General features: G+C 42.3%; 2 protein-coding genes across 2 annotated transcripts; one reads left to right on the top strand and one right to left on the bottom strand.

Annotated features, from left to right (window-relative positions):
* Positions 1 to 102: 102 nt before the first annotated feature.
* Positions 103 to 3,570, bottom strand: LOC134806742 (uncharacterized). The gene has a single exon (XM_063780062.1). It carries the CDS (start codon positions 3,568 to 3,570, stop codon positions 103 to 105), a length of 3,468 nt encoding a protein of 1,155 aa, XP_063636132.1.
* Positions 3,571 to 12,038: 8,468 nt separating this feature from the next.
* On the top strand, positions 12,039 to 23,344 carry LOC134806604 (probable Ufm1-specific protease 2). Its single transcript, XM_063779925.1, has 10 exons — positions 12,039 to 12,091; positions 12,278 to 12,499; positions 13,220 to 13,447; positions 15,625 to 15,795; positions 16,503 to 16,602; positions 16,961 to 17,107; positions 20,235 to 20,357; positions 20,585 to 20,843; positions 22,376 to 22,629; positions 23,096 to 23,344. Exons 1-10 carry the CDS (start codon positions 12,053 to 12,055, stop codon positions 23,305 to 23,307), a joined length of 1,755 nt encoding a protein of 584 aa, XP_063635995.1. The 5' UTR covers positions 12,039 to 12,052; the 3' UTR covers positions 23,308 to 23,344.
* The last annotated feature ends 336 nt before the right edge of the window (positions 23,345 to 23,680 follow it).

Genomic DNA, 23,680 nt, shown 5'->3' with positions numbered 1-23,680 from the left:
CAGAGTTACGTAATGAAACACAATAGGAGGATATTTTATTATTCACAAACTTTGGCTTATCTAAATTATATCTTAATTATTTTATTATCTAATTACATCTTATTAATCTAAACGCGCGTCGTGTACATTTCTCCCGCCGTCGCTTCGCGAACCTACTGGTAGCACGACGATCTTCTTTGTCGGCCTCCTCAGCACGTGTCCCTTGCTCGTAGAGACGTCCACGACTCGAACCACGCCATCCTTGCCCGGGTACGTCCGCGTCACTATTCCCCGTGGCCATGTGTTACGGGGGAGGTTGGAGTCGCAGATGATGACGACGTCTCCGACGGCCGGGGCGACTCCTCCGTCGTAGGGCTCCCGCCGGTGTTGGAGTAGCGGCGCGTACTCGCGAACCCAGCGCTGCCGGAAGGTGTCGGCGAGCTGCTGGGCGCGCTTCCAGTGTTGTCGCGCGTTGGTGTCGCTCTCCTCGAAGGTGCCGGGTGCAGGTGAGTAGCAGTCCGGCCCCAGCAGGATCATGTTCGGGGTCAAGGCCGGCGGGTCCTCTGGATTCACGGCCACGTAGGTCAGCGGTCTTGAGTTGACGGTTGCCTCCGCCTCCGCCAGTAGGGTCTGCAGGGTCTCGTCGCTCGGGTACTTCTCGTGCAGCGTAGCCTTCATTGCTTCTTTGACGGTGCGCACCATACGTTCCCACACGCCCGCCATGAATGGGGCGGCGGGGGGAAGGAAACGCCAATTGATGCGGCGTGCGTGGGCGGCGTCTCTCATTGCTTCCGCCAGCTCTCGGTGTGCACCTCTGAAGGCAGTCCCGTTGTCACTCCACAGTTCGGTAGGGCACCCGCGCCGAGCGATAAAGCGGCGCAGTGCGTTGATGGCGGAGTCGGTGCTCAGTGAGGCAACCATCTCCAGGTGTACGGCCCTCGACGTCATACAGGTGAACAGTGCGACGTACCTTTTTTCTCTATGACGGCCCACTGTAACTTCTTGCGGCCCGTAGTAGTCCAGACCCGTGTATGTGAAGGGCCTAACGTGATGTGCTAGGCGCGCCGCTGGCAGGTCACCCGTAGATGGCGCCGCGGGCTTGGCGCGACGCAGGCGACACTTTGGGCACTGGGCGATCACTTGTTTCACTGTCGGTCTTATTTTCACTATATGCACACGCTGTCGCAGATCGTTAACCACTATTTCGGTGCCGCCGTGATGTAACTGTTCGTGAACGTGAGAAACATATAACTTTGTATAGTGATGTTTCCCGTGTAGCACTATAGGTCGCACTGTCTCTTCTTCTAAGTCGCCGGCCGCTATTCTGCCCCGCAGACGTATAATGTGATCGCCGTCCATATAGACACTCAGCTTGGCTAGTCGGTCGTCCTTGTCTGGCGCGCGGCCGCTTGCTATGCGCCCTCTCTCTTTTTCGTAGCTATCTTCTTGTGAGGCGCGTACTAGTAGTTTCTCGGCGGCACTTAGGTATTTGGCTTCTAACACTAAGTACTTCTTATCTTCTTGTGGCGGCGTAGCGGCGATCTTGACAGGTGTGCGTGTGTGAGTGGCACGCTTGTTCCAGGCGCCGTCTTGTGTCTCGTTTGCGCGCGTTCGTTTGCGCCTGGCCGCCGCGATAAGTTGTGTCGCGGGCCGGGCGGGGTCACGGGGTCGAGGGCGCACGAGGTCGATGAACTGTAGCACACGTGCGGTCGCACGTAGTAGTCGCGTCCACTTTGAGAAGCGCTCGAACTTAGGTATGGCCGCGTGTTTATTTTCAGGCACGGCGGCTGTCGCAGCACACGTCTCTTTTTCTTCACCGGTCACGGGAACTTCGACTTTATTCTCACGGGGCCAAGTCGATTCTTCATTGTACAGGAATGACGGGCCAACGAACCATCTGTGGCTCGTATCGAAGTCAGCTGGTGTGGCGCGGGTCGCGTCGTCGGCTACGTTGTGTGCTGTCGGTACCCATCTCCACTCGTTTTTCTTAGTGTGATCTTCTATCTCGGCGAGTCTGTGGGCCACGAACGTCTTGAATGTACGGGGCTCGGCGCGTATCCATGCTAGCGCCGTGCGAGAGTCGCTCCAGTATATTTTTGAAGCGATCTCGAAGTCGTGCTCTTCTATCACTGTTCTTGCTAGCCGTACGCCTAGGACGGCCGCCTGCAGCTCCAGTCTAGGTATGGAGATAGGCTTCCTAGGTGTGACGCGACTCTTGGCGGCGGCCAGGGCTATTTTGACTGACCCGTCGGCTCGCGTCATCCTCCAGTACACGGCGGCGGCGTATGCTTCTTCACTAGCGTCGACGAAAGTGTGTAGCTCGCGCACGGTGGCAGGCGTTGCGTCGTAGCATCTAGGTATTTTTAGGGTACCTAGGTCTCGCAGTTGTTGTAGCCACTCGCTCCAGCGCTCCCGCAGATCTTCTGGTATAGCTTCGTCCCAGCTCGTGTTATGTTGCCACGTGTCTTGCATTATTCGCTTGGCCGGCGTAGTGATAGGTGAAATCAGGCCGAGCGGGTCAAATATTGACATTATGATGCTTAGGGCTTCTCTCTTCGTCGGAGGCCGGAGGTCATTGACCACCTCGGGCTGAGCTCTTCTAGTGTTGAGGCGAAACCGGATGCTATCTTCGTTTGTGTCCCACAGCAGGCCGAGCGTTTTTTCTATCTCGCTCCCGCCGATAGGGACAGTGTTTCCCTCTCGCTCTTCGCTGCCGACGACGTCTCTTATTGCTTCATATTCGTTCGTAGCCCACCCACGCAGCTGAAACTTGGCTTGTTGGTGTACATGATCGACGTCTCTTGTTACTTGTCTTGCCTCTTCTATTGTGTTGAAGCTCTGGAGATAGTCGTCCATGTAGTGGTTGCGCTCTATTGCTCGCGCAGCCTCCGGGTACTGTGTCGCGTGCTCTCGTGCGTTTCTATTTTTGATGTATAGAGCGGTGCACGGCGATGACGACGCGCCGAATATAACTGAAGTCATGCGGTATTCTTCTGGCTCTCCCTCGCGGCGATCGCCCCTCCATAGGAAGCGGAGTGCGTCCCTGTCCTCTTCGCGTATCTTGATCTGCATGAACATCTCTTTCAGATCAGCTGAGACTGCGATGCTGTGTTGACGAAACTTCATGATGACGCCGGGTAGTGATTGCAGGAAATCTGGACCCGTGTGTAGCATGTCGTTGAGGCTGCGGCCGTGTGAGGTGGCCGCAGCATCATGGACCAGTCTTATCTTCGGCTTCTCTGGGTTGCAGACGGCGAAGTGAGGTAGGTACCACGTCCTGCCGCTTGGTGGCGTGGCCGCGCGCTCGGCGTAGCTTGAGGTAAGTAGATTGTTGACGCGCTCGTTGTATTGTTGTTTCAGGTTTGCGTCTCGATCCAGCTTCCTCTCGAGCGTGTGTAGCCGCTTCAGTGCGTCGTTGCGATTGTTGGGTATTCTTTCTTCTTGGTTGCGCCACAGTAGCCCCGTCTCGAACCTGCCGTCGGGTAAGCGGCGGCTCTTTTCTTCTAATATGCGAAGCGCTTGTTGCTCGGGATCGCTGCTCGGTCGCCTCGGCTCGATTGATAGGGACTCGAGAGCGAAATATTTCTTCATTGTTTCTTCTATGTTTTCGTTCGACTTGGCCCGCGTGAGGTGCGCACAGCAGTACGCGATCGGCTCCGCTCTAGTGGTGCGGCAGCCGTGAAGTACCCATCCTAGTAGGGTTCTTGAAGCGACGAGTTGATCGCGCCGTCCTTTTCTTATTTCCCGCGACACGATTAGCTCCCAGTTGTCTTGACCGATGAGTATTTGTGGGGTTGCGCCTTGGTAGGTTTACTTGTGCTCGAGTCCTCTGAGATGTGTGCAGCCCTCTATCTCGCTCGCACCTATGGATTGTGTGGTGAAGCCCAGACTGCCGACGGTGTGCGCGTTTGGTATGCGCTGCTCCTGCCCGCCGTACTTGTTGCGTATGTAGACCTCGACCCTCCTGCTCTGATTGTGCTCCATCTCTTTCCCGCCTATGCCCTGCACCCACATTGGTTCGGTGGGGCCGTTGAGCCCGAGTGTGTCCGCCAGCGCCGAGTCGATAATTGTCACGGTGCTGCCTTCATCTAGTAGAGCGAAAGTGTCTGCTTCCGCCCGCGGGCCGCGTAGTGTGACTGGTACTATCTTCAGGTAGGCGCGTCTTGTTTGTGCTGTCGCGCAGGCGATCTGGTTCACTGCCGAGGCCACGACTTCTTCTGGCTTGTGTGGTGGGGGTGGCTCGGCAGCGGCGGCCGCGGGTGGCGACTTCTCGTGGTGTAGTAGGCGATGATGTCTCATGGGGCAGCCCTGCTGGCCACAAGGCTTGGCGCGGCAGGCGAAGCGTCGATGCTTGCTGACGAGGCATCGGTAGCAAATGTTGTTCTTCTTGGCCACTTCCCAGCGCTCGTTCGTGTCGATCTTCATAAACTGCGGGCACGACGGCAATTGGTGCGTAGCGTGCTCACATAACGGGCACGCCGGCTTCTCTTCTTTTGGCTTCTTATTGATTTCGACTGCGGCGGCGTAGGTTCGCTCGGGCTTCTTTCTTGCACTTCTTACTTCTTTATGTTCCGTTGTATTTTCAGGCGGAGCGTAAGGCGTGCACTTGTCGGCTTCATTATTCAAAAAGTCGGCAATCTTCTTAAGTTCGGGCGTCTCTTCTCTTGTAGCTGCGTAGTCGTACCACTTGTTGCGAATTATCGGCGATAACTTGTCAACTATCGACCGCAGTAACTCGGGGTTGTAGAGATACTGCGGCTTCTTCAATATCTCGATAGTCGTCACTGTGTTAGCGATCCGGCTGGCGAATATGCACAGGTCACGTGGGTTGTCGGTGAGGCGCGGCAGTCCCTTTAGCTTCTCCAGTTCGTTGACAAGTAGTGCGTCTGGCCTTCCGTATCTTCTTTCTAGTGCTTTGATGACGTCTTCTGGATGCGGCTGGCTGATGAGGAGGGCGCTGACGGCCTCCCAGGCGACACCTTTTAGACTTCTTCTTATACGGGCGACGTTTTCACTTGCGGAGAAACTGGGCGCGGACTCGTTGTACGCGGCCTTAAATTGTAGCCACTCGGTACACAGGCCACTAAACGTCGGCAGGTCAGGTATGTACTTCTTGTAAGACTTGCTGGCTTGAATGGCTTCTGTGAGGGCGGCGGTTAGCGACGACACGTCCATCGCACGAGCATCTTCGTATGTTTCCGGTCGCGCGCGTCGTCTAGTAGTGCGCGCGGCGGGCTCTTGCGTTTCTTCTATATGGGCGGCCTCTTCTAATGTTGTCGCTCGTTCGGGTCGGCGATTGAACCAGTCAGCGATGCGCTGTGGAGCGAGGTCCTCTTCCTCTTCTGACTCCTCTCTTGATGACGCCAGGTCTATTCTTTCTTGACGTATTCTCGCTAGCTCGGTTTCCGCTTGCACGCGCTTCAGTTCTAGCTCGGCTAACCTCTCCTTGGCCTCCAACTCCGCGAGGAGTCTCTTGCTGGAGGCCTTGGATCGGTGTGACCGAGCGGGCTTCGTCGGCGGTCTCGGTGGCGGCATCAGTTCGACGGGGTTGCGCTCGACGATCGTGGCGGCGAGGCTGGCCGCAGGCGTGGCCTTAATGCCCGACGTGTCAGCGGGGTGGACGGCGTTGCTCGGCCCGGGTAGGTCCTCTGGTGTGGGACGCGTCTTCCTGATGGCGCCCGTACCCGACGATGCAGCTGTGTCCAACGTCTTCGCTGAGTCCGACGTTGCGCCTGTGCCCGACGTAGTGCCGGTACCCGACGTGGTGCCGGTGCCTGACGTGGTGCCGGTTTCCTCGGAGCTCGGAGATTTTGCGGTATTTTCTGACGACTCTTCATCTTCCTTGTTGTGGTTGTTTCTTGTTACTACCATCTTGCTGTGTTCTTGCTTCAGAGATCCGGCTTCGACGAGGACCAAACAATGTGAGTGTTAGGCCCTATCTTCATACATCGCAGCGGGGTGCGCAGGGGGGGGGGAGAGTGGACTGTAGAAATTCTCGTAGGCGGCAGAGGATGGAGCAATAAAACAACGCAGCTGGCTTCAGATGCAGGAGGGTCGAGGTTGGAGAGGTTTCTTCTTTTCCTTTTAGTTGTTTCCTAGTCGGCTGCTGGCTCTGGACTGACGCTGAGCGGGGCGACGTACCGGCTTTTATTACCGCCTATTTTATGTACCTCGTCCCCCGCTACCCGCGTGGCGCGCATGCGCGGATCGTGAGAGATCGGCGCATGCGCGCAGACTTCCTATCTCTTTCTAATAAGATACCTCTCTTTCTAATATGATACCTCTCTTTCTAATATGATACCTCTCTTTTCCTCGGCCCTCATGCTTTCTTTATTTAAATATTTATTAACTTACAAGTTTTTATTTCTTATGCTATTCTACCTAACTTATTTTTCTAATTAGACTTTATCCTAATTAGCCTATTATCACATTCTTATTTGAAAGGCGCAAAGTGTGTGTCGCCGCCGGCGACCCACACTTTGCCCCTCCCGTTATGCAGAGTTACGTAATGAAACACAATAGGAGGATATTTTATTATTCACAAACTTTGGCTTATCTAAATTATATCTTAATTATTTTATTATCTAATTACATCTTATTAATCTAAACGCGCGTCGTGTACATTATGTTATGAAAATAACGTAACACTTTACTAATTGAAAGCTGATTTTTCAATTGAATTGTGACCAGTAAGTATTGTATTATTATTTCCACAATAATTACTGTCAGACTATCACATAAATATTATTATTTGTACTTATACACTTTTTTTCGGTTTATTTCAATGACTTGCAACATATTTTATAAACCTGAAACATAGGTATACACCTTGTATGTCTGCTTCCTATCCTGCCATTGGTAAGTATGTCATTTAACTTCAATAAACATCTTCCAACGAACCAATGGAATTACATTATTCTAACCATGATCCCATGAAATACTGAGTACACCAGAGTACAGTTCGAATGTTTAGGTACTTTACCATTTTATCGTTACGTTTAACGTTTCTAAATGACCTAGGCTTTTGGTCTTTTGAGTCTTAGTGCTCAATTAGTACAATAAATGTGTACTCTTGGGTAGATCAATAAAGTGGTTCAAGCTACAACTTGAATCTACTAGTTTTACTTAATTAGTTAGCCTCAACAAATTAAACATCAGGCAAACTGTCATTGAGAGCGATCAAAATCACGGTTAATTCGAATACTTATTGTTTTTATTTTATAATGTGTAGGTACCTACACACAGTATTTAGTTATTTGTTTCTGTTTTGATTTAATGTATCGGTTCTGAGACAATGTATAATTTCTAATGTATGTATTGTCTCATCCGCATACCTAAGAGTTTTGGCATCCTTAATTATTGTAAGTTTGTGCATGTGACTGAAATAAGGAAATATATTTTCCGGTAAAGTGCCTTTTTAATTACACTTAATTATAATTAGTCATCACATCACATACATCACTCATCTTCATCTGAGTAGGTGTACCTACTACCTAGGTAGTTAAAAAGGGACTTCGTCATCTACACTGTTAACCGACAAAAGTCGTATGTCTATTTACAAGACATTAGGTTAACTGCTGGTCACTAGAGTTTTTTCTGTTAGTACCTTAGTCATGGTTGCCTTGGGTATAGTTTCGTAGTTTAGTTAAGTAAGCAGTGCTTCCTCACCGTGTAAGGCTCCCCGCATCGCCACTTCAGTTTTTACAGCATTGACTTTAGGTACTACATGACATGATGTATTATGACAGGCCCAGCGTCTATTTACGTACCTGTTGTACTTGGGTTTGTAATTGAGCTTTGCCCTGATTATTATTCTATACAATCATGTATTCCGGCTCTAAAATAGATTGGAATTGGGATTTATTATATGAAATCTGGGTCATATACGATTTTGAAGAATTGTATATCCTCATCTATTTATAGGTTTTATTTGGGCAGTTTAGGCATGCCTCTGTGTTCCACAATTTACACGGCTACTTACGCAGAATGCATTATTACTCTTATCCTGGTCACCTGCTTGTTTCTCTTAAACTATAATTTAACCTGTCTTCTAACTGTTCCAACAGGATTGCTACAACAATCTTTAACCGGAATACCGTCTAAGTCGTCGTATAATATATTTTTATATATACTTTGTCCGTTTTTATTTAAGCTGATACATTCGGTTCTTACCCATACGAACATCTGCAAAATGCAGTTAATTTATGATACGGGTATAGGTTAGAAGAAGGTTAAATTGTAATACTTTACAGAAAATGTTTTCAACTGGCGTATTTTTTTTTATAATTGAAATCTACTCTGAATCTACATTAGTAGATATGCCTATTCCCGAGGCCATCCATCTATACCTACGCCTTAAGTTAACTGGAACAGTAGGCAGAGGCACTAAACTGCTTATTATATAATTTCGAATTCAGTAAATACATTACATAATAGGAGGTCACTCTATACTAACATAATGTCAGTTTATGACTATTTTGCCTCCCTATTAAGTTTTGGTGGGCTAAAGAATCCGTCTAATGGTGGTATCTAGGACATTTTGAATGACCTAAAACAAGATACTATCGTTAGTACCAACCAACACTATATCGCGTCAGTTTACTTTTAAGTACTATGTTGTACTAATTTGGACGGGTAACAAAAGGTCCTATCGTTAGTACCAACCACCACTATCGCGTCTACTAGACTAGTTACTAGGTACATTTGACTCTTTTGCTTTGTTAGTACCAGTTGAACATTCAACTAACTAATTATTCTCTGTTTGTATCGTAGGTAAGTGTTATGATTTCGCTTATCATTTCTTTTGTTTTGCTAGTACTAGTTGAACATTCAACCCACTACTTATTTATTTTGCTAGTACCAGTTGAAAGTTCCAACCTACTAATTATTTGTTTTGCTAGTACCAGTTGAAAGTTCCAACCCACTAATTATTTGTTTTGCTAGTACCAGTTGAAAGTTCCAACCTACTAATTATTTGTTTTTCTAGCAACAGTTGAACAAACAACCTACTAATTATTTGTTTTGCTAGTACCAGTTGAACAATCAACCTACTAATTATTTGTTTTGCTAGTACCAGTTGAACATTTCAACCTACTAATTATTTGTTTTGCTAGTACCGGTTGAACATTTCAACCTACTAATTATTTGTTTTGCTAGTACCGCTTGAAAGTTTCAACCTACTAATTATTAGTTTTGCTAGTACCGGTTGAAAGTTTCAACCTACTAACTATTTGTTTTGCTAGTACCAGTTGAAAGTTTCAACCTACTAACTATTTGTTTTGCTAGTACCAGTTGAAAGTTTCAACCTACTAATTATTTGTTTTGCTAGTACCAGTTGAACATTTCAACCTACTAATTATTTGTTTTGCTAGTACCGGTTGAAAGTTTCAACCTACTAATTATTTGTTTTGCTAGTACCGGTTGAAAGTTTCAACCTACTAATTATTTGTTTTGCTAGTACCTGTTGAAAGTTTCAACCTACTAATTATTTGTTTTGCTAGTACCGGTTGAAAGTTTCAACCTACTAATTATTTGTTTTGCTAGTACCGGTTGAAAGTTTCAACCTACTAATTATTTGTTTTGCTAGTACCGGTTGAAAGTTTCAACCTACTAATTATTTGTTTTGCTAGTACCGGTTGAAAGTTTCAACCTACTAATTATTTGTTTTGCTAGTACCGGTTGAAAGTTTCAACCTACTAACTATATTTGTTTTGCTAGTACCAGTTGAACGTTTCAACCTACTAATTATTACTTATACCAACTGCAGCATAGATGTGATGTACAGTTTACTTCTTGCAATTTATTTTTCTTGTTAGTCCGACTCCAACTTAATACTCAATTCATTTGATGCTGAGTTTACGTGTCTACTCCTACAGTAAAACAATAACAAAGCCCTCGGCATTCATCAGTCTAAGTACGCTATCTATAGTTCTTGACTCACTTGACATCGTAACGGTCCTTGATAATTTAACTGGTCTGTTACCTGTTAGCATTGTTTATTATCATAAACAGCACATACCTATGTATATATAAATACATGTTAAGTCGACACCAAGTTAACATCGATTCATACCCATATCGTGCTATAAATAGCATTTCAATTGATTATAACTGGTTATTTTAACCGAACAATATTTCTTTTAGGACATAAGGTCCATAAAATGTATACAACTATACCGACTTAATATGCAGGTTTCTCTATACGTTCCCTCATGTAAAAATATCTTAGTATTTAATTACACGACTAAGTAGGTCGGTATATTTTAAGTATAAACGGTAAATACACAACTCATAATAAGCATGATTTCCGCAAAGGTAGTTTGATTATTTACCCTTTATATGACATGAATTCTAATATACGATTTTGAGTTAGAAAATAAACCATGTACCATCTGTATTTGTAACACGCAAACCATCAGCATATTCGTTTCTGTCATTTCATGGAAAAATTCATGGCTAATACTACGGTGCCACATCATAGGAATAATGTAACATGAGTACATTATTTTTTGTAGTGACCCCAATTATTGATCTATCTTGCATTGATTACACTTTTGGATTTACAATTGGTAACCAGGCTCACGCACAGTAGCCATTGTCAAAGAGTTAGTGTAATAAGCACGCGTATATTCCTTCTTTGCTTAGTAAACATTCCTCCCGAGCTACGTACCATCAATTATTTACTCAATAATAGTTGTAAAGTTAACCACTGTTCTTATGTAAACAGTCGACAAAATCAACTGTGCATATACATAATTGTTTTTATTAACATTGATTGTATACAAAACTATAAAATTAGGTATATTTACAAGATCTACGTTTTTACAGTAATATTTACATTCTGCATTAGTTCCGTTAATACTCCTCTTACGTGAGTTTGGAATTTCATAACCTACTTACGTAAGTACCGCCTAACAAAATCGTTGCAGTTTTAATATTTTCGTATTATGTACAACCGTACGTCACTCGTTACACCGAATATCACCTCGCACAAAATGTTGTATTACCTGAATACAATCGGCAGCTCGGGAGGAAATGGACAAATACGGTAGCTATTAGGTTAGGATTTCCATACCTTAGGTTTGTTTTTTTTTTCCGCCACCGTTACCTTTCCTTTCCGTGATTTTTTGTAATATGTTACCCTCGTCGCCATCTGTGACGTCCAGGCTCCGTTGTGTACTGGGTGATCAAATGAAACAACTGTTATTGCTCGTGCACTCCGCCAGCCACCCGCACGCCATGTCACTTCTCCACGGAGTGAAGCTAGCGGGTAGTTGCGTCGTACTGTTTATTGTGTAATCGTCACACTATCCCTTTCGGCTATTTAGGGTTGTCAAAAATCAAGTGATTATCTTATCGGTGGTCGTGCACGCGAAAGGAAGTCAAGTGGTGCCAACCCTAATAATTGCTCGGAGCAATGCTGAGCCGAGCGGAGCCGAGATTGACCGAAGTCAGAGGGGCTACCGCGAAAACCGAAATTCGTAAATTGCGGGGATCTTTCTCTTTTCCTCCAATGAAGACGTAATTAGAGTGACAGAGAAAAATGCCCGCAATTTGCCAACTTCGATTTTCGCGGTTATAGCCCAGGAGTTTCGCACCCCTGAGCGGCTACCGCGAAAACCGAAATTCGCAAATTGCGGGGATCTTTCTCTTTTACTCCAATGAAGGCGTAATAAGAGTGACAGAGAAAAATGCCCGCAATTTGCGAACTTCGATTTTCGCGGTTATAGCCCTGGCTCAGTGGACTAGCAAGTGTCAAACCCATTAATGTTGCCGGTTGAGGTAAATAAAATTATGTGCGAAAAGAGAACGACCTTTCTCTTTCCGAACAGACTCTACGTCATAATTTCACAGAAGTTTAACGTTGAAAATAACGCACTGCGTGGGCTATCAAAATCGCTGCAGACTTTTCTTGGTCTAACTCTATTATGTTATCCAGAGACTGAAATTACTCAAAAGGTCATATGTAAGCTTAAAGAGTTGTATGTGGAATGTTTTATACTAATATTTTGATGCGGACCGCTCTATGCTTCTTTTTGTGCATTGCGCAGCGCATGGCAACATTTTGGTTAAAATGTCACCACGTCTCAAAATATCGAGTTATGTTATCGAGGTAAACTTTTAATATTAATCCTTAAACTACAATGAAATTGAAGATTAAAAATAGCTGTGATTATAGTGCTCCATCAAGGTGTATTAACAACAGATTTTACCGGAAACCAAAACATTACTAAATCATGCTTAACCTAATACGTCATCATAATTGTTTTTTCTCTAATTTTTGGTGTTTTACCGGCAGAGGTTGTCTAAATTAGACACAAATGAGAGTACAGGATGTCTGTACGGGGTTATGTACGACGGGAACCTGCTCGTAGTCGGACTGAGTCTGGAGTTATTTGACCGCGAGAAGAATACATACAAGCAGCTGCTCTTGCACTTACCCACCGAGATTGAGTTGTGTGGGGTCATAAAGTTTGGGGAAACTTTAACGACAGAGGCGAGGTTGAATGAAATCCTGCAGGTAACATTTAAAAGCTCATAGTAACTAAGTTTAAGAGTTATTTAAAAAAAAGTGATTCAATTAACATAGTAAATACACTGGTAAGAAGGCGGAAAATGTTAAGTAATCTGTTTTATAACAGGCCTTAAATCTTTGCTTGTTTTTGTGCGTTGATTGTATGATTCTTTTTTTTATCGAATTGTGTTATTGAAGCAATAAATTATTTACACATTTTTTAATGTTTAATGCACAAACAACAACATTATTGAGTTGTTGCGATAATATCTTAGAGTTAATCATTTAAATTTCATACAAAAGTATTTGAACAAATTAAATTATTTCAGAAAAATATTTTAATTTGTTTTTATGAAGTAGAAACACTACTATATAAATAAACTGAAATAAATGTCATATACTAAGAAAAAGTGACCAAGACCTCCAGTGCCCCAGGCTGGAATCGAACCAGCGTCCTCTGCTATCGCGGCAGATGCCTAAGCCACTCAGCCACCGGGTCACAGCGGCATCGGTCAAATTTTCCAAGTATATGCACTTCTTACTGAAGGCTTATGGCGCCCCCTGGCCACTTTTTCTGTTTATAATTTATTTCAGTTTATAATTTTAATTTCATGTTTGATACGGACCCCTGCAGGCCACCTGCCACTTGAACGGTTAATATTAAACTTATAATTACATTATTTATATCATAGACAGTCATCTCCACATTATACTTTTTTTTTTCAGGATGTAGACATAACAGACAACCCACTGGTGATCATTATAAATCAGTATAAGGATATGAAAGCGCACTTCTTAGTCCATGATAAGTTCGAGGAAACCAAGTATGAAGTGTTGGAGGCAGATGAGTTGTGGAAACAGTTCCTCCATGTCCGCCTCAACACTGTCATACCGCTGAGTTGTGAAGCTACTATTAATGGTGTTAAGAATATAATGCAGAATAAAAGGATAAAGGTAAAATAAAAGGACAACCTTAAACACTCATGTCTATGCATGAATTTTTTGTTAAAAATATTTTGAATCAAACTGACTCATATTTTTAGGGTTCCAAATCCAAAGGGTAAAAACGGGACCCTGTTACTAAGACTCCACTGTCTGTCTGTCACCAGGCTGTATCTCATGAACTGTGATAGTGAATTTCTGTTGCTGCTATAACTAATACTAAAAAGTACGGAACCCTTGGTCCAGTCATGTCGGGTTTGTTTATTAACAATGAATATTTGGTTCACGGATTCATAGTATAATTTCCTTTCTGATTTTAACTCCCAATTCCATAAATAACAATCATTTTGCCTCAATGGTTTAGTGAAAAAGGTCTAAAGGCTCCTTATTCATAAAAGCACTACAAATCTCAATGAACTAATAATCGTTTGTCCTTATCTGTGTATTTGTAAGAAAGGGATAAAACATAATTTAACCAAATCAGGCCCATAAAGTTCTATGAATAAGGGGGTAACAATCTACTATTGTTACCCAACAACAACATAATGCATTCAGGTGATCTTAGTACATCACAAATATTAAAATTGGGCTGCTATTTAACTGATCACCAGATTTAGTAAAATTTAATACCAAAAAAATCGACTTTACCACCCTAAAATAATAAATGACCACCAAAATTATAACACCATTTTAATGTGAAATGATTACCAATTTTATTACATTTTACTATCCTATTAAAGGAAATGACACCAAACTAATCATTATTAACCCAAAAATTGTAAATGAATACCAAATTTCAAACCCCATTTTAATGTGAAATGATAACCAAATTTTTACATCTTGCTATCCTATTAAATAAAATGACACCAAAATAATCATTGTGAACCCAAAAATAGTAAATGACCACCAAAATTAGAACTCCATTTTAATGTAAAATTATAACCAAATTTTTAAATCTTGCTATCCTATTAAAGCAAATGACTCCAAAATAATCATTGTAAACCCAAAAATAGTAAATAACCACCAAAATTGTAACCACATTTAAATTAAAAATGTGCAAATATTTAATCTATTAAATTAATTAATCCACTTCGTCACCTTTTTCTAGTAGCATTTCATTTCTGTAACAGTCACAGTTCTAACCTAACACACTTTTCTAGTAGCATTTCGTTTCTGTAAGGGTCGCAGTTCAAACCTAACCTAACCCACTTTTCTAGTAGCATTTCTTTTCTGTAAGGGTTGCAGTTCAAACCTAACCCACTTTTCTAGTAGCATTTCTTTTCTATAAGGGTCGCAGTTCAAACCTAACCCACTTTTCTAGTAGCATTTCTTTTCTGTAAGGGTCGCAGTTCAAACCTAACCTAACCCACTTTTCTAGTAGCATTTCGTTTCTGTAAGGGTCGCAGTTCAAACCTGACCTAACCCACTTTTCTAGTAGCATTTCTTTTCTGTAAGGGTCGCAGTTCAAACCTAACCTAACCCACTTTTCTAGTAGCATTTTGTTTCTGTAAGGGTCGCAGTTCAAACCTAACCTAACCCAATTTTCTAGTAGCATTTCGTTTCTGTAAGGGTTGGAGTTCTAACCTAACCCACTTTTCTAGTAGCGTTTCGTTTCTGTAAGGGTCAGAGTTCTAACCTAACCGTACCCGCTTTTCTAGTAGCATTTCGTTTTTGTAAGGGTCGCAGTTCAAACCTAATCTAACCCACTTTTCTAGTAGCGTTTAGTTTCTGTAAGGGTCGCAGTTCAAACCGAACCTAACCCACTTTTTATTAGCATTTCCTTTCTTTAAGGGTCGCAGTTCTAACCTAACCTAACCCACTTATCTAGTTAGAAAGTAGGTTAGGTTAGGTAAGTTTGCGGTGCGGTGTACGGGGTATTGAGCGGGTGGGGCTAGTAATTTTGGTATCATTTTACTTTATTTGGTAATATGTATACAATTTTTGGTAATCATAGTGGTTTATTTAGGTGAAAATATCGCATTAATTTGGTCTTCAAGATTTGGTGATCATTATATATTTGGCATTTGAATACAATTTGAAGTGCAGTCATTATTAAAATGGTGGTACTTTTGTAATTTTAGGCCTTATTTTTTTGGTGTTCAGTAATTTTTTTTTTGGTACGACAGATTTCTTTATCGTCATTATATTTGTAGCCTTAAAATTTTCAACGAATTTCTCTCTATTTACAGATTGCATCAGGTCAAGTTTCCTTCCATATAAATGGAACGTCAGTTTATTTATTTGGAGTGGCATCAGATGTAGGATTGACTGGGATAAGCACAGATGCTACGGTCGGAGAACTCTTAGACTCAATGAGCCCAGAACAGCCCAAAAAGAAGAAGTATAACACAAATAGTATAGTAAGTTGTCTATTTTAATAACAAAACCAAAATGGATTGACATGTTTTGTTCCATAAGGCTTACGCCAACAGGTGCACCCATTAACCTCGTGCCGCCCAATGTACATTAGGATGTACACTCAGTTTCGATGGAATGTCGACCTTAATTCAGAACAAATTAGGTAGCATTTCATTTGTCTCGTAAATTTTTCGAACAAATGAAATTCAAACTAACTAACTAATATGGCTCAGCGATCCAAAGAGGATCTTGGCCTCCGAAACGAGAGCACGCCACTTTTCCCGATCCTGCGCCGTTTCCTACGAATGTTAAATGAAATTCAACCTAATTGAAAATACAACAAGATACCAACTTCCTTGGCTATAATTTGGTGGGCGGCACGAGGTTAAAGGTCGCCGTTATGGAGCGATACATGTCTAGCAATTTTCGACTTTAAAATAGGTATATGAGTCAGCCATTTTAATATATTTAACAAGTTATCTCCTAGTAGGCAGGTCCCTACAGAATGGACCCCCCTCATGAGAAAATGCCGCATGAAAGCCTAATAGAATAGTAGAGCTACATTGCGCGGCAATTTCTTCGCGAGGGCAGCTCTTTCTGTGTGACCCTGCCTTCATTTCTACAAGAATTCTGATTCTCACGCACTTAAGTATAATTTATACCTATATATTAGCATATAGATTTAATTGATATCTAATGTTGTTTTTAGGAAATTTTACCTGCAAACTTAATTTTAAAAGCTACTAAGGATATACTGTCGGATAAACTTGTTAAGACTGCTGTAAAAATGATGACTACACAACGAAAACGTAAGTTATTTTAACATAAATATTGTTTTAACTTTGGGCATTTGGTTTTCTGATAACATAAGTTTAAAGCCCGTCACTTAGTACTTAAGATGCCTTGCTATTATATATAATTTGGTATATTAATTTGTATTATATCTACATCTGTGACGCGCTTAAAATCAAAATAATTTAACATCATGGGAAAATGCGGTATTCACAGTTTTCTACACAACTCGAAAAAAAACAGCCATCCATAATCCATTTTTATCTTCACTTTTTAGAGTAAGCCCAAAGTGTCCAAAATGATCAAACCGATCTACCGCACAGATTGAAATATTATGATTCAATTTTGTATCTGATTTGATACTTTTGTTTTCAGCTTCATTTTGTATTAGCATGCCGCTGAGAATTGACACTTTGGCAATAATCCACCGGAACACAAAGTTGCTGGAGTTGTACACGGTTCTAGTAGAAGCCGCCTGCCGCTCCCTGAAACTACTAGAAAGTGTCTTACTTGAACAATTAGGTAAATACTATAAATACTATGATTACTTATATTAACTTCTCACCAAGAGCCTCAGTTAAAAGGTAGTACTGTTGGATTTCTAGAATTACTGTAAATAAAGTTCTTTCCATTATATATTTGTTATAAATAACTAGACGGGCCCGCAGCTCCGCTTGCGTAAATGAAATAAAGAGTTTGTCTTAAGTTTAGTTAAATACCGACATTATTATGTATTCAACCCTGCCAGGGTTTATAACTGTAATAGGGAATCTTTGTAGCCGTTATTTGGATAACTTAATTCGCAAATTTCTCATTGCGAAAAGGCAAGATGGTAATTTTTCATCTAGGGGCTGTCCATAAATTACGTCATCGTTTTTTAACGATTTTTGACCCCCCCCCCCCCCCCTTAAAATCATCCAAAAATCATGCTTCGAATGACCCCGCTTCCTCCTACGTCATGCTACCATCATCCGATGTCCAGACCCCCCCCCTAATTTGAAATGACGTAATTTATGAATAGCCCCCTACGTAGGTATTTATTTAAAACTTGTTTCAACAAAAAAATATTATTTATTTTTATAAGCCTAGTTGCAAAAACATTTATTAGATTAATTTCCCCCTTAAGACAAATATGGACGACCACCGCCCATAAATCGCCTTTTCATACAAACGTAGGTAGTCCCCATCGGGGTTTCATTTGAATTTCGCATTGTAGGGGGGGAGGGGGGTAGGAACCCCCCGACCCCTCCCCAAAGTTAGGAAATCAATAGTTACGACGAAAATTTTTTTTTATTGTTTGAGTTCATGTTCAATAACCAATTTGGACTTAGAATTACATACACTTTCGTATACATATTTTTGAGCACTTTGTCCGTATACATGTTTTTGGCCACTTTGTCCGTATACATGTTTTTGAGCACTGTATTTCTTTTTTGACAGCGAGTCGGGTGTGTTGTGAACGCAAGATACCTAACACTCCTCCTCGCTTCAATCGTCGTCGTACCTAACGGTGACTCTGGCACTGTATTTCGTTTTGACCACTGTATTTCGTATCTTCAAACACGTATAAAAAAAAACTACGCGTCTCCTAGACACAAATCGGGTATCATTTGAAGGCTCCTCTTCACGTTGGGCCAACGCCAACGAAGAACGCATTTATAGGGAGCAAGTGATATTGCTATCTCATTCTACCGCATGGCTGCGTCCCTCGTTGGCGTTGGCCCAACGTGAAGAGGAGCCTTGAAAGGGGTGACCAACCCCTATAAAATGCCACCCCCCCCCCCCCCCCCCCCCTGTAATGCGTGATTCAAATGCCAACCCCTGGCCTCCGACACCAGATCACGCCATGTTTCTCGGTCTTGCAATAGCTCTCGCCAGTCGCCATCTGGAGCAACTACGTCATTTCAGCGGTACCAAAGACATATGTAACTTCGTATAAGACGAATAAAGTCTAAGGAAAAAACGTGCCTCGGAATTCAAGTAAAAGTCATTCTCGAATAGATGCCGCACACACCTTTAGCCTATCCTCGGCTAGATGGCGTGACGACACCGTTTCATATTTAACAATTTTGACACATAGATATCAGTGAATGCACATGGATCAAAATGATATAAAAATAATAAAATCATTTATCCATATATATACATTTTTTGATAACTTTATACGTTTTCATTTTGAGTTTTAGTAGTGTGTCGATAGATGGCAGTAAATTTACAGTGACTACAAAATTTACAATGACAGGACCCCTCTATACTATCTATTCTTTTTGGCGGTACCTAGGACGTCCAATCGGGCGTCTCCATTTTGTTGTCCCAAGTACGCTCTCTTCACGGCACGGTCCTCTCCCATTATCTCTAAGTGTCCGAGCCACTGAAGCTGCCGCTTTGGTCTCTCAATATTTCGCCACTATATCGTAACACATCCTTATTTCTATGGCAACAAAGTTATATTACGATATTTGGCTGACTGCTGACTGTACATTTGCTTATTATCATCAGGTCGCTCAAAAATATCTGAACATGCACTTTATCTACCTACATTATAACTTACTATCCACTTTGTATTTCTGGCCCATCTCGGCAGCCCGATCCCCGGCATGGCAATGTTTGCCGAAGCCGTGAAAGTCAATCTGAATAATATAACTGTATTTCTTTTTTGACAGCGAGTCGGGTGTGTTGTGAACGCAAGATACCAATATACTCGTATATATAAAATTACTCAAAAAGAAATAAACAACAAAATACAAATTATAAATAAAATGACAATATTAATTTGATTAATAAGTCATATATGGCTTATGTCACTCGTATGGGCTATAGAAGTATAGACTACGGTTGAGGTTGTCAGCACTTTTTATTTTACTTCGTGTAAAAAAAACGCCGAAATAACTATATACCAACATGACAAACATAATTTAGGTTACTTTAACTTACGAATAATTTGGTCTAGTCTGTAGCACGACCGAAACGAAACTAACCGAGAGAAAATGGTCGATCATCGTAAAATGAAGATTGTTATGAAATTTTCTTTTGCTTATTGTAAATTAAATACGCATCGAAAGCGATAGTTTTTATGCTCTAGTTCTATTCTCATATTTAGATAATAGATTTAAACAGTTTTTTCTTATCATACGTGCGTCGTATTCGAGATACGTGTCAAAACCTTTTTTAGAAGTTTGTAAGGCGCCATCTCGCTTCTTCGCTCGTTTTTTATCCCGTTCTGGTTTTTCAATTTTATATATATGATTATGGTTATAAACTATTATGAATGTAATGTTGTGTATTGTGACTTGCGTGTAACATGACCGAATGTTAGGTAGAGCTCTACCTACCATACATTTTTTAAAGTTTATCATAAGGAATAAAACTCATTGCGTTAAACTCCTTGACAACAGACAACAACCCCAGGGGTTTTTATTTTTATAAGTTTTGTAATGAAATAGCGTAGCTTTTCCACCGATGTAATATCGCGTCCACGGGACTCCAGTACCCTTACCATGAGTTTTGGCGGCCTTAAAACGCTACCGACTGCTTCATCTGCAGTGCATCATGCTTGCACCAATGTCAGTACGAGGGAGATGGTTATTGGTCAGTTTACGAAGTCACTAGCGAATATGTCAATGTCAAACTCGTGTACTATTCCGGCCAGGTCAGGAGGGCATAGGCGACGGCGCGGGCCTGCGTTTGCCGGAAACCTTCCACTTCATCCCCGACGAGCTGGGCCACTTCGTCACCAGGATTGTGCCCAAGGGCATACCTGATGAGAGCATGGGTGAGTTTATGTTCGACTATTAAAAAGTATAGTCGCGAAGGGCCCATACAAATTTGAATTTTGATAGTATTTTTCAGAGAACTCGGGTACGGTGACAGCCGTCAGGTCAATACCATTTTGCGTTTTAAGGTAATAAATTATATGGAGATTGAACTATCACCGTACCTGCTACGTGAAAACTACCTAATGATTAAATGGTTGCCTAGATTTTAATTTTGTTTTCTCAGAAAAAGAAAGGCGTTTGTTGCACGAGCAGCTGGGTCTGCCAGTAGACCGGCCCATGTTCCGGCGGGGCAACGCGCACGTGCAGCACCCGACGCGGCTGCTGAGCCCGCACGCGGCGCTGCCGGCGCCGGCGCGGGCGGGCGTGCGCGCGGCGCTGGTTCGCGGCCGCTACGGCTACTACCACTACATGCAGGACGGCTTCAACGACGACGGCTGGGGCTGCGCCTACCGCTCCATGCAGACGATATTCTCCTGGTTTAGGTGCGTTAGTTGGTAAACCTTATCAGAAGGAATTAAGGTTAATATTACACTAACCGTGCACGTCTGTCGAAAAAATCTTGACAACTTGATCAGACTGCCTGGTCTGAGGACCTTACATTCAAACTGGACGTGTAGACCATTCCGGTGAGGTGCGAAATGTAACCTTGAATGACTTTACGTTCATTTTGTAACTCTTTCTGCAGAGTGACTTGAAAATAGCCCAAAAGCTGGTACAAAAATAGTGCTATATAAAAAATTGGAATTCCAGCGTGATCGTGAGCCGTGATGTCATTTAAAATATGAAAAAAATTGACCTAAAACCTAACCTTTTAGTTTTTTATTATGGTCACTTGACCAATCAATATACTGTTTGTAAAATAATAGCAGAAACGAGAATAGTTATTTACGATACAAGTGCGGAAAAGAGGAAATTCGAAACGAGTGGCGATAAATTAAAACACGACCGAAGGGAGTATTTTAAATCGACACGCTTTGCGAATTACCTATTCGCACGTGTATCGTACAACGTTTTACAGTACATATGGCCCTTTAAACTATTGACATCGCACGAAAAATTTTACGCACTAGTGCGGGAAAATAGGACCATATGACCTACTGTAAAATATACATACAGTAAAACCTGGATAATTGCAATCTCAAGAGACCGGCAACTTTTTGTCAATTAACCAGGTTTTTCATTTAAGCAGGTCGTGCCAATTAACGAGGTTCAAAAAATCGTTGTGTCAATTATAGAGGTTTTCATTAATAGAGGTTGCGATCACACAAATTTCTTTTATGGAGGTGCAAATAACCTTTGAAAGTAGATTTACAAGCTTATATTACGTTCTGGGTTTCTGGTCTATATATTATATAACTTCCACTTTTACACTACCTACATTACCTACTTAATTACTACTTTATTTTCTTATTAATCATTTGGGTTTTAAAAAAATCCTTGAATTGCAGAAGAAAGTTTTATTGGAATGTAAAAAGCATACTTTGTTTTTGATTTAATCAAAACTATTTCGCCTACTACAGACTGTGATAGATACCCAATAAATAAATTGAATTCTGGATGAAGATTTAAAATAAAATGATCACTCCTACTACATTATTTCAATTAGAGAGGTAATAAGTAAGACTCGTCTCAATAATAGAGGTAATAAGAAGAGCTAAAATATCAGATTTTTTTAGCAAAGTGTCAATTATAGAGGTCTTAGTTGCGATGTGGTCAATTACAGAGGCAAAATTACGAAAAGCACTAAAATCTAAATTGCAATTATAGAGGTTCAAAAATTTCAATTATAGAGGCCTTTTGGTCTCAAGGGACCGGGACCGGACCTTTGGTTGCAATTATTGAGGTTTCCCATTTATCCAGGTGCCAATTAACCAGGTTTCACTGTATTTTCAAATTGTATTTATCATAATTATATTCAATTCGTAATTTTATTGAGATTTTGGTATGGTATATATGCTAGCTAGTAATTAACCCTTCCAGAAGATAATTAAATGGTAACTTGTTACATTCCCAGGTATCAAGGATACACAACAGTAGAAGTTCCCAGCCACAGGGAAATCCAACAGTGCCTTGTCGATATCGGAGATAAGCCTTCATCGTTCGTAGGTTCCAAGCAATGGATCGGCTCAACAGAAGTCTCGTTCTGTCTGGAGACTCTGCTCGGCGTCCAGTCTAGGATTATATTTGCGAATACCGGCGCGGAACTGCAGAGCTATACTCCGGAGCTGTTGCACCATTTCCAGAAACATGGCAGCCCTATTATGATTGGTAAGTTTTAATAATATGATTGGTAATTTTCTAAAAGCAGCATTTAAATAAATTAATAAATATTTGGGGACAAACTCACACGGATCAACCTTGCCCCAAATTAAGCAAAGCTTGTGCTATGAGCTCTCTTAGGCAACATTTTTATATAGATAACAATATTCGTGATGAACACGCAAACGCTCTTACCGGGATTCGAACTTGGCTAGGAGGCCATATTATTTGTCAGCCTCAAGATGTAATGTAACTCAAGAGTTACTCACTGCCGACCAGGCTAGGAGGCCGTATTTATAGTGTATTCCCATTTGTTCCTGCCCCATGTGACCGCCGCCATACCTACATGAGATGTGAATGATTCATATTAACCTATTCCCATCTGTGCCCGGCGGGGCCAAATGGGAATACAGCATATTAATTTGTCAGCCTCGAGACCACAGAACTGTAACCACAGAAACCATTTTCCATCCAGGTGGCGGAGTCCTAGCGCACACAATCCTGGGCGTGGAGTTCGACGCTGGGACCAACGAGACCCGCTACCTGATCCTCGACCCGCACTACACGGGCGCGGACGAGCTGGCCACGGTCCTGGCCAAGGGCTGGTGCGGCTGGAAGAAGGCAGACTTCTGGAACAAGACCGCGCACTACAACCTGTGCCTGCCGCAGACGAGACCCGCTGTGTGATCCAATTGTATAAGTACTTTCATCTCAGAACTGTGTTCACCCTTTGACCGCCAGTCTACTGACGCACGCGGCTTCGTGCATTGCACAAGGTTCACGATGACGCGCCGCACATAGCTGTGGCGTTTCAAAGGGTATAAGAATGTATTAAAATACCATGATTTTACTGATTTTGTCATTCGGGCGATAACAAAATTCCTTACAAAATGAATTGGCCGAATGACGGAGTCAAGGGTTTTTTTCTGTTTTGGATTAGGTAATACTATATTTTGTTTGTATGTTCCTTGCTTAGAATTGTTAGCACTTTCGATTCAAGCAATAAAAAAGTTGTCGTCTCGGTTTTTCAGATCGGCACGTTCTCATACCAACTTTTTTT

The sequence above is a fragment of the Cydia splendana genome, chromosome 3 (assembly GCF_910591565.1).
Source record: "Cydia splendana chromosome 3, ilCydSple1.2, whole genome shotgun sequence".
Lineage (NCBI taxonomy): Eukaryota > Metazoa > Arthropoda > Insecta > Lepidoptera > Tortricidae > Cydia > Cydia splendana.
The sequence above is the reverse complement of the archived record's forward strand: the minus strand, read 5'-3'. Positions and strand labels throughout refer to the sequence as shown.